At 41.7% G+C, this 10,370-nt stretch overlaps 2 protein-coding genes across 2 annotated transcripts; one reads left to right on the top strand and one right to left on the bottom strand.

The window, feature by feature from the left end:
- Positions 1-76: 76 nt before the first annotated feature.
- METTL18 (methyltransferase 18, RPL3 N3(tau)-histidine) lies at positions 77-4,813 on the top strand. Its single transcript, XM_068417080.1, has 2 exons — positions 77-159; positions 490-4,813. The coding sequence occupies exon 2, from the start codon at positions 711-713 to the stop codon at positions 1,767-1,769; it is 1,059 nt and encodes a 352-aa protein (XP_068273181.1). The 5' UTR covers positions 77-159; positions 490-710; the 3' UTR covers positions 1,770-4,813.
- Positions 4,814-6,376: 1,563 nt separating this feature from the next.
- Positions 6,377-9,533, bottom strand: LOC137672688 (14 kDa phosphohistidine phosphatase-like). The gene is made up of 3 exons (XM_068417081.1): positions 9,154-9,533; positions 8,559-8,683; positions 6,377-6,570 (listed from the first exon to the last, which is right to left on the bottom strand). The coding sequence occupies exons 1-3, from the start codon at positions 9,353-9,355 to the stop codon at positions 6,478-6,480; spliced, it is 420 nt and encodes a 139-aa protein (XP_068273182.1). The 5' UTR covers positions 9,356-9,533; the 3' UTR covers positions 6,377-6,477.
- Between the last annotated feature and the right edge of the window lie 837 nt (positions 9,534-10,370).

Below are 10,370 nucleotides of genomic sequence, written 5' to 3'. Positions count from 1 at the left end.
GCGCAAGGGCGGGAAAAGTTACCTCCGCTATCCCAGCAGCCTCCGCGCCCGCAGCCCTCCAGCCCCCTCTTCGCCGCAGAGGCTGCTGGGATAGCGGAAGAGGCAGCGGCTCCACGCGGGAGAAGCGGAGGCGCCACCGCGTCCGGCAACCGGCGGCCGGTACGGGCACGGCGGCGGGGGGAGTGCAACGGGGGTGGGTAAACCGGGACCGGATCCCTTGGCCAGCCTACATGCTTCAGGCGGGGTGCAGGGGAAGGGAAACTGGGGCCTTAAGGGCCTCCGCGCGCATTGTTTTTCGCGTCGCTTGAAACGCCGAGTGGGAAATGTTTCAGCAGAATAAGCAGCCGCCCTAGTTTGTCAGTCTTTTCAGAAATGTACATGCTTATAAGAGTTATTTTTTTAAAATGAAAATTAGGATGCTACAATTAGACGGCTGGTTTGTGCTAATATTTGGCAGTTTAATGATATGTAAAACTTATTTACTTCCAGAAGTCATTCACCTGATGCGCTGGCAAAACATCTGATATTCTGCCTGCAAACCACTCCTCCCTATAACTACATAAACACATCCTCTATATAAAAACAAACAAACGAAAACACCCCCAAAAAAACAGAAGAAAAAAAATCTTTGTATCAGTGTTGCTCTTTGGTGACTGTTTCTGGCCATAATAAATTAATCAGGCTTTTTTTTTTAACTGTCATTCGTGAAAATGGATTTTCGATTTAATTTTTCTATTGATGAAAATGAGGACAGTGAACCAGACACTTGTGATAACACAGACTTACAGCTGTGCTCTCCCAAATGCAAGCAGGGATCCACAGAAAAGAGCAAGCAAACAGCTGAAACCACAGCAGACTCCAGCGCAAGGCTGGGTACTGATAAGCACCAAGATGAAACACCATCAAAGAAAAAATGCTGCATTAAAGCTGCCAAGGAGCACAATATTCCTGAAGATCTCAACAAAGTATTGGAAAATAAAGTCATGGAAACAGTATCAGACCTGTATTATGTAAAAATGTCTGTAGTGGAGATGACGTGTTTGGATGGCGCCGACGAAGAAGGCATCGTGTCTAAGAGCGTTTCTTCTCGCTCCGATCTCATCCCGGGAGTTTATGAGGGAGGAATGAAAATCTGGGAATGCACCTTTGATCTCATAGACTACTTTTCTGAGGCTGAAATACAGTTTACCAACAAGACTGTATTGGATCTCGGCTGCGGGGCTGGACTGCTGGGAATAGTTGCTTTAAGGGGTAAAGCTGAAAAAGTCCATTTTCAGGACTACAACAGCACAGTGATTGAGCAAATAACCTTGCCTAACGCGGTGGCTAACTGTATAAATGAAGGCAATAGGAGCAGTGGAGACAAGAGAAAAACTAGCAAGCGTCCTTCAAAGAGGCCCAAGAAAGCAGAGTGCTTACCTGATGCGCTCACCAAATGCCGATTTTTTTCTGGAGGGTGGTCTGAAGTCAGCCAGCTCCTGTTGAGCAGCAACAAACCCTTTTCAAAGTATGATATAATCCTCACATCTGAGACCACCTATAATCCCGACTATTACGGTGCTTTGCATGATACACTGGCTCAGCTCTTGGATAAAAACGGTCGTGTGTATTTGGCAAGCAAAGCTTATTATTTTGGGGTTGGTGGTGGTATCTACCTATTTGAGAAATTCACTGAAGAGAGAAATGTGTTTAGGACCAGCATAGTTAAAATAATTGATAAAGGACTGCAGCGATGTATTATGGAAATGGCCTTTAAAGATTCCAGTTAAAATTCAACCACTGGTCCTTCAAAAATACCTTGAAGGCAAAAATGTTTTAATCCTCCTATCTCTTTGCTTCTTCCTCTGTTGTGTTAGTGTGGCTTGACAAATTAAGGATGCTCTTTACTAGTTATTGAAATGTTTGACAAATTCTGATGTCTGACTAGAAGTGAAGGACTGTTCTGATTCTGGTTTTGCATAGAAAAATGGAGTTCTGCTTAAACCAGCATCTGTTTATGCCAATTAACTGTCATTTATATGTATTTAAAAACGAAGTAAGTCACTGTCCACTGTCCCCAGTCCCCTCTCATTCTTTGGCAGTGCCAGAACTGTATGTCACAGGAGCAGCTGCTGAGCACAGCCTGAAAGAGATCGTTTAGTATCCTAATACAGGGCAGGCAGTGGTTCTCAAAGGTCAGGCTCCCAACTCAGACATGGTTTAACTGCAGCAACAGATTTCAGCATCAGCTGCATACCCGTGTGCTCTGCTGCTTTGCCACCAGAGGGGGATGCCATTGTATTTTTATCATTTGCATTCTATTCTGCTAGCAATCTTGCAAATCTTTGTAATGTTTCAATATGTAATACACCCATGACTTTTATTCAAGCCTTTCAAAAAGTGTACCAGAGAATATTTACTACTGTGGTCTGTCACTTTTCACATTCAGATTTTGACATAGCACTCGTAAGAAATTTCAGCAAGTAACTGGGAAAAGCCATACTGGTTTTAGAAATGGATAAAACTGATTTCTGTTTTAGAAGCTGAGTTGAAAGATGCTACACAAGAGAAGTTCCTTAAAACAAAAACCCGATAAACCTACAAACACGATCCAGGAGACCAGAGGAATGGCAGAACTGTGCTTTGGGTGACACTTGGGAAAGGACGCAAACTGCGCTATTATAGCAGATTGCCAACTAGAGTGCTGTACTGTTTTGTTGGTTTGTTTTTTTAGAACAAATTACTTGCCCATACACTATGACCCATTTTCAAAACTTGCTGGGGGGTACTGCTGAACACTGTCACACCTCTTCAGTCTTTTCAGCAGCTTGGCAGGGCAGGAAGTGTTCAGAAAAGCCTGTGTACAAGTCACTCCTACGTCCTAGGCTGAAGATAGTGATGTTGCTGAAGAAATTATCTTACTAAAAATGCAAACAAACCCAAAGAACTACAAAACCTGGTCCTGAGTGCTTGATATCACCAACAATTCACACAAAAAAATCCATTGCGTGTTTTGTCATAGCTAAAACTGGACAAAAAGCTATTACACAACTCTTAACAGGTACATCAAAGCTACTGCTTATCATCATGCACTGCTTTACTGGCAGAAATACAAACCTAGAGACAGTCAACCACCGCAGCCAACTGGATGCAAGGATAATCAGTGTAGGGGAGAAGGGACAATAGTCCGAGGGGATGGAAAGAAAACTTATTACGGCAGTGATCTAAATCACTTTAATTACTGCATAAAGTTCCCGTCATTGAAGGCCGTGAAAGTCAACTGCAAGATTCCTAGTTTGACCATGTTACTATTGTGGTAAGAGTCATAGAGGATTTCCTGTACTTTACCGAAAAGCCTTAACAACTGTTGTTGTTTCAAAAACAATTTTAAGTAGACTATTTTAAAGGGATGCTTCAGAAACTACTGTAGTCGCTCTTTCATAGGAGAGAGGGGGAGGAAAAAAAAAAAAAAATCAGTCAATTGTGCCATGGCTGTAATTGTGCTTTGAAATTTTTCTGCATCAACTCTGAAACTTACTGATTATAGACAACTGCTGACTACAGATTGAGGAACAAAAGGAAGTTTTAGCTTTGACAGATGGATAAAGTACTGTTAACAGTTCTTTTTTGGTCAAAACTGGGAAGTTGGAAACAAAGTGACTACCACTTGCCACTTTTCAAACCTCATTGGTAAGACAAACTGTGGCTTGCACATAGTGACTGCATAGTTTGTTCTACACCTGCTAGGTCTAGTGCTGTTTCAGAGAACGGTACCTGAAGTAATAAGAAATGTTGACCACTATGACAATGAATATGGTTAAGAACAAGAATCTCGTGTATTTTTTGATTAATGAAGGCAGCACTTACAATCTTCTACCATAATGCTTCCTCTTGAAAATATTCCACGATCAAACTCACTGTCTCGTATTTAATATACTGCTCCTTTACTCAGTATCCTCATTATATTCTTGGATCGCTCAAAGATAGCTCTGTTTTTGTGCAAACACAGGATCAGGTTTTTTAGGGTTTTCAAGTGAAGACTGCTTGAGCCACAATCACACAGTGATCACACACCTGCAAAATAGGAAACCCCACACAGCATAATTAAGTTCCCATTTTAGAATTACAGATGAGAATAAAGGATGTTTTTCTCAGGTGAAATCAGCAAAATTAGCATTGGGATTTCCACAATTCCAGATGAGTTCTATACTGTTTTTAAAAGTCAGCAGATACATGCTGAGAAGAAGCAAAATTCAACACTTAGTTTTGTAGGCTGGTTGTTCTGTTGGTGTTTGAACATCCAATACTGATTTCCCAAATCTACGTTAAGGCTTTCTCTACCTGCCAAATCATCACCACCCTAGTGACCAGTTTCCTGCTTCTCTTCATGATCTGGAATACAAGCCTTTCACTCACTGTAATACTTGTACATATTACTTAATAGCTAGGGAAATCAGCATCTCCCCAAATGGCGTTGCACTAGAAAATAACAGAATTGAGAGCACCCTCAAAGTATTTTTTTGATGATGCAGTAAACCCTTACATCAGGCCCCATTTCTTGTATGAAGAAACAAAGGTAGAGATCAGCTGGTAATTTATTATCTCATTCCAAATCATCACCCCTTTTCTCCCCCCGCCCCATCCCCTTGCTTTTTGAAAGAGTCATCACAATAAGAAATCCGGTCTACATTATGTCTTTCCTGTAAGTATTGTGGAGAGAAAGATTAAAATCAGTCATTAAACACCTCAGGAAACTAAATTGAAAAGCTTGTTTAACATGTGCTGTCCTTAACTGATTACTTCCCTCTGAAGACTATTCGCTAGTTTTGGGAAATGAGGCTATTAAAAAAATCGGTTTTGTATACTGGCACCAATTAAATGGCATCCGTTACAGTTATTTTACTAAAGCTTAGGGGAAAAAACCCATGAGGAAAATCAAAGTGGGAAGTGCCTAATTTGCAAATTATTGACTTGTATGCTATTCTTGGTTACTGGGTCACAGGCATTTAATCATGTTCCAAAATCAAAATCTTGGTAAGAAAAATCAAATCTGCAATGAGTGTTATCATGGCATTTGAAGCAGTGCAGCCAGACAACTGTTGCACAAGAGCATAAGGAGAAGCACAAACAGCAGATGCAAAAGCTCATAGAGGCACTGAAGGGGAAAGTCCAGGCTGCATGTGAGGGGAAGCAGGTGCCAACCAAAGGACCTGCAGTACCAGGGTCAAGAGATCCTGCTCCCAGGTGATTATTCGGATGGAGATAGGAGGAATGGACTGAAAGGTTTGAGGACCAGAAGAGGAAATTCCTCTCTGTCCAACCAATTAAAGCAAAGATACAGAAAGTGACAACAAGATGGATAATTAGTGTAATAAGGCAGTAACAAGAGGATTTTTTTGTGATAGAAACTGGACTAAAGCCTCTCAAATTTCATACTGATTGTACTTACGAGTCACCTGCACACTGAAAAGAAAAAGCCACTATATACCACCAGATACTGGTAGATAAGTGCAGTAGGAACCACAGCAAAGGGAAGAACCAGGATGTATATACAAGTACCTCTTGAAGACTGCAAGTCAGCAATGTAAGCATAACAACAAAAGGTACTGCCTTGAAATCCACAACAGCATTCAAGAGAAGACTGGCAGGAAACAAACCAGTGAAAATTGTAGCAAGTAACTTCACAAGAAATGAAGGGCAACATCCTGCCAGAACAGGAGGAAGTAGGTGCTGTAGGTTAATTCAGACACTGCCTAGGTGTACTGGGTTTGGCTGGGAGGTAGTTAGCTATGAGATAATTATTGCCATAAAAAGAAGGAAAAAGCATCATTATACTCATGGGGAACAGAAGTAGTACAGGAGAATCAGAATGAAACAAGTATTGTCAGAATTTGACGTTGCCATCAGTCTGCTATAGGGAAGGATCTTACAGGAACACAAAAGATCTTGATCGTTACTTGTGTGGCACACAAATACTGAATTTTCAAAACTGTGGAGTAAATCAAAGATTTAGATCATTGAGAAAAACTGTAACGGTCAACCCTCCCCCCTGATTTTTGTAAATGTGGGTAAGAAAGTTGAAAAGCCTAAAGAGCAATAGAAAATAAAAGAACCAGAAAACACTGTAGTCAAAAGACCAGGGAACAAGTTTGGTCCTGTTGTGTTTAAGTTGATGGTAAAATCCTGACATATCCTCCAATATATCAGTGAGACAGAATTGGATGAGAACAAACTGGAAGTAAGATGATGTGGGAGTGTTTAATTAGATATCATGTCAGAAGGAGAGGAAAAAGGCTTAGAACTGCAGATTCTGCACAAAGGAGTGATCAGAAAAGTAAGATATATCTGGGGATTACTAACCGTATTATAAATTACAGCAGAGTCCAGTTACTCCAAATTTATGGTAGCATACACAGAAGACACATTCAATTTTATTTGTCAAAGTAACAGCTCACAGAGTTACCAGTTTTGAACTTCTCGTGTTCATAGGTAGCAGATTTATTTCTTGTCATCTGACCATGTAATCTCGTAATCTGTATACACTTTTTTCAGGATCTCTACAGTCACCGAATGATCTGCTTTTCCATAGCCCTGCAAGAAAGAACAAGTGCTTATTAGACACATAGTAAGTCCACAGAACCATTGAGTTATTGTCAACACAAATTACCCAGTTATGATTTGATACTTCAGGTAGTTCACATACAAATCAAATATAGATTCTAAAGAGTTATCTTGCAGTATCAGGTTTCTTTTTCTATTGTCCTCTCCAATTCCTCCCACCCCGATTTGTAGAAAATAAATGAGACAAGGCCAAGCAATCTCAAGTAATAGAGGATGCATTTTTCACATCATGATTTCTTCAGCAGAAAGCTTGTTTTAAAATGTTCCCAACTCCTCAGCTACTGTATTTATTGAATGTTCTTTTCAACCACAGAGATTGCATTGACCCGCTTGAATGTATGAGCATAAAAACAACTGATTCAGCTCAGCTGAAGGAAAAGGAAATAAGCAGCCACATATGTGAACATTTGAGTACTATTCTGGCCACTAAAGAAATCACAGTCTTCATTTTTTACTTATTTGCAATCTTGCCTCAGCTGGTAATGGCATAATTTTAAATATCTGTGCTCTTCAGCCAGTGCAACTCCAAACTAAGGCAAGGTCAGATGACCCATCTGATTTTTAACACTTATTTAAATCACTGATTTCAGTATTACTCTTTCACTGAATTTTGAGTTGTGGTAGAAGGTGCCTTTCCATTATTGTCTTAGGGGACTTAAGTTATCTTGATTTCTTATTTCAGAATTACAAGTTTTTCCCTATCAAAAAGCCTTTACTGCATAACCATGCAGTCTGCTAATAAAAACCTGTGATTTACAGGTGACTGTTTTTCAAGTAGTATTCAATGTGAAACATTTAACTTGGAAGACTAAAAAAAAAAGCTCAAGATTGCATTATCAAAACATGTAACTCTTATTCATCATTGACTGCCCCAAGAGGAACAGCTTAAGTAAACCAGCATTTAAAGTGCACAGGTTAAAATTATTGATGCATTATAAAATGCAAGTTTTTCAAAAATACCACTGCCTCTAACACTAAATTGGCAGTTGAATTGGTAAATGAGGACCTAAAGTCACAAGAATTTAGTCGAATAAGCATTACACACTGCCTTCCCACTCCATAAAAATCCTAGAGTTTCTTTTTTCATACGATTCCAGGTGGCAAGAGTCATCTTGGAACAAAAGCAGCACTAACATTTGAAAAAGCTTAACACATTCAAGGCCCAACCTTCACTGCTCATCTAAGGTAAGCAGAATTGAATTAACCACCACTTTTTATAAAAAATTCATTTAACTTAATAGAACTATTTTCTTCTTGTCTACATTAGAAGCCTAGAATCTTTACTCACAGTATTACTATAGAAGCAGCTATGCTTCGTCACAGAGCAACACCAGAAACAGACTACAGCATGTTCCCTAAATTCAAAAAATCATTACCACTTAGTGAGTCTTTCATAAAGAAATTGAACTTAAACAGAACAGTAACAGGTAACAGAAATGCTCTGGTTTCCGTACTCTTGGAAGTCACTCTTATTCCCACAAAATGTATTTATGTGAAACTACATCTTCACCTACTAGCAATTCGCCACACTTAAGCTGGTTCTACACTTCTCACTCAACAAATACACTGAACAACATTCACAATTTAGCCAATCAACCACCAACCAACATTTTTATTGGCAAATAAAGATCACAATATAGCTGGATCAGGACTCTGCAGTTACAAATGGGCTATTGCTGCTCTGGCAGTAAGACAAAGATTCTGAGTAAAGAGATGCTAACTTCTGGTTTTAGTCTTGATTATAACTTAATGCTGACATTATTCTGCATTAAGTTATATATAATTATTTTTGCTTTGGTCTCCTGCCCTTAAAAATAGTGTTTTTCTAATCTATCTCACAAGTGAGACAGACAAGTTTTCCAGTTTACACTGTGATTCCAATTGCTGAAAGCCACCATACTATAAAACAAAAACCCCAGAGACAAGAGGATTTGAAGGAATACAAGAGATGCACTTACTGTAGAGAGCCCAAATACCCTAATTTTCTTGTCTTTGCTGTTATGATCGATTTTCCCTCCTCCAAGGCACTTGCACTCATATCCCAGCTTTTCCATCTCGGGATTTACTTTTTCAAATATGTGATCTGCATAAGAAGAAGGGGTAGAGCCATTAGAACACGCACAAGGCGTCGAATCCTCTAGAACTCTTCAGCTATTTTCCACTCATTTTCCTCCCATTCCCTTTTTCCACCTGCAAGAGAGGGAGGTTTCTCTTTACAGAGAAAAGCTGTAATTGAGGTTCTCTATTTCAGGGTTTTTTTTACTTAGTTCACACATCTCGTTCTTCTAAGTGAGGTTTTTTGGGTTGGGAAGTGACACCTGACATATTTCATATTCGCATGAGGGATCTATAAAGGGGGGCGGGGGAAAGGGGGCTTCCGAGCTGTGCCCGCCGGCACCAGCCACCGCAGGCCCGGGGCTCGCCCTCAGCCCCACGTTCGCCGGGGGACCGGCGGCCCCGGCCCGCACCTGAGGGACGCTGCCGGGGGGGGGGGTCCCGCCAACGATCGCTTCCCCCCCCCCCCCCACACACACCCCGCGGCCTGTCACCCACTGTGGAACTCGGCCGCCTTGGTGCCGCGGACGATGTCCCGCTGCTCCCCGCCGCCCGGGCGCTGCAGCCGCACCAGGATGTACTTGAACGTGCCCTCGGGGTCGATCTCCACGTCCCGCACGGCCGCCATGGCGGTGCCGCCAGCCCGGGAGGTGAGCAGGCCGCGCAATAGCCCCGCGCGGAGGCGGAGCCGCCAGCCCATCCCCGCGGCGGCGCGGCGGCCGCTCTCGCCGCCGGTCGTGAGGCGTGCGGGTGGCCGGCCCAGGCAGGCGGGGGCCGTGCTCTCACGGGCGGTGGGCGGACGCGCGGTGATACCGTGCCTGCCTCCTTCCAGCGGCCCGGGGAGGCCGCTGCCCCTCTGCCCCGGCCCGCAGAGCTGGGGCCTGGCCACGGGCACCCGCTGCCTCAGGGCCGCAGGGCGTTTACATCTGAGGGAAAAGGGTCACGGACAGCGGGAGCTTAACGCCCCCAGGTTCTATAAGTCACTCTTTACGTATGTTAAATAAGAGATAAATTTACCTCCTCTTTACCTGATTCTATGGGTTCCACTTGATGAGGGAGGCAAGCCCCACGCAGATTCATCATGGAGCCACGGGTGTCTGGAATGAGTAAGATACACCAACTTAGTGAAAACTGAGTCTGTAATATTTACTGGAAGAAAAAGAATGGTTTCCCTGTAGCATTGAAGTAAGAGCATAGCCTTATATCAAGCATTTACTCCAAAGAGAGGGAACATTCACATTTTAAAGACTAGAAGTTTTTTAAAAAGTTTCAGAGTCTTTCCACAAATGAGTTTCAACATAGCCACATCTTTTAAGTGCTATATTATACATCATTTTCAACCGAGCTATTACATTAATGCATACAAATAGTAAATCCTTGTTGACATGAATTTCTCCATCTGTAGTAGTTTTTACAATATAGAAACAGTGCTTAAATACAGATGGTGTACTATATAAACTAAGGTGTAGTGCATTACAAACCAGTAAAATAGAGAATTACCTATCATCTAAATACAGCATTTAGAGGTGCTTCACAAGATAAATGTAATTTTGGGGTTAGAATTTGTTTTGTGATTTATTACTTCACAACTAAAGTTCTTCACTAAACTACTTTGTTAGCTGTCCTAAGCCCTAATAAAAATTTCTAATTTTTTGTTATTTCAGATATTGTTAGTTACCTTTTTGGGCACAGAGTAGCACCAACACCATGAGGAA

The sequence above is a fragment of the Nyctibius grandis genome, chromosome 21, assembly GCF_013368605.1.
Source record: "Nyctibius grandis isolate bNycGra1 chromosome 21, bNycGra1.pri, whole genome shotgun sequence".
Taxonomy (NCBI): Eukaryota; Metazoa; Chordata; class Aves; order Nyctibiiformes; family Nyctibiidae; genus Nyctibius; species Nyctibius grandis.
Note: the sequence above shows the minus strand (reverse complement) of the source record. Positions and strands in the feature narration are given on the sequence as shown.

Excerpts from the sequence above, each read along its gene's own strand:
- METTL18 (XM_068417080.1), top strand. The coding sequence starts at position 711 with ATGGATTTTCGATTTAATTTTTCTATTGATGAAAATGAGGACAGTGAA.
- LOC137672688 (XM_068417081.1), bottom strand. The coding sequence starts at position 9,355 with ATGGGCTGGCGGCTCCGCCTCCGCGCGGGGCTATTGCGCGGCCTGCTC. Across the intron at positions 8,684-9,153 it reads CAAGGCGGCCGAGTTCCACA|ATCACATATTTGAAAAAGTA; the intron begins GTGGGTGACAGG and ends CTTCTTATGCAG. Across the intron at positions 6,571-8,558 it reads GGGTATTTGGGCTCTCTACA|GGCTATGGAAAAGCAGATCA; the intron begins GTAAGTGCATCT and ends TCTTTCTTGCAG.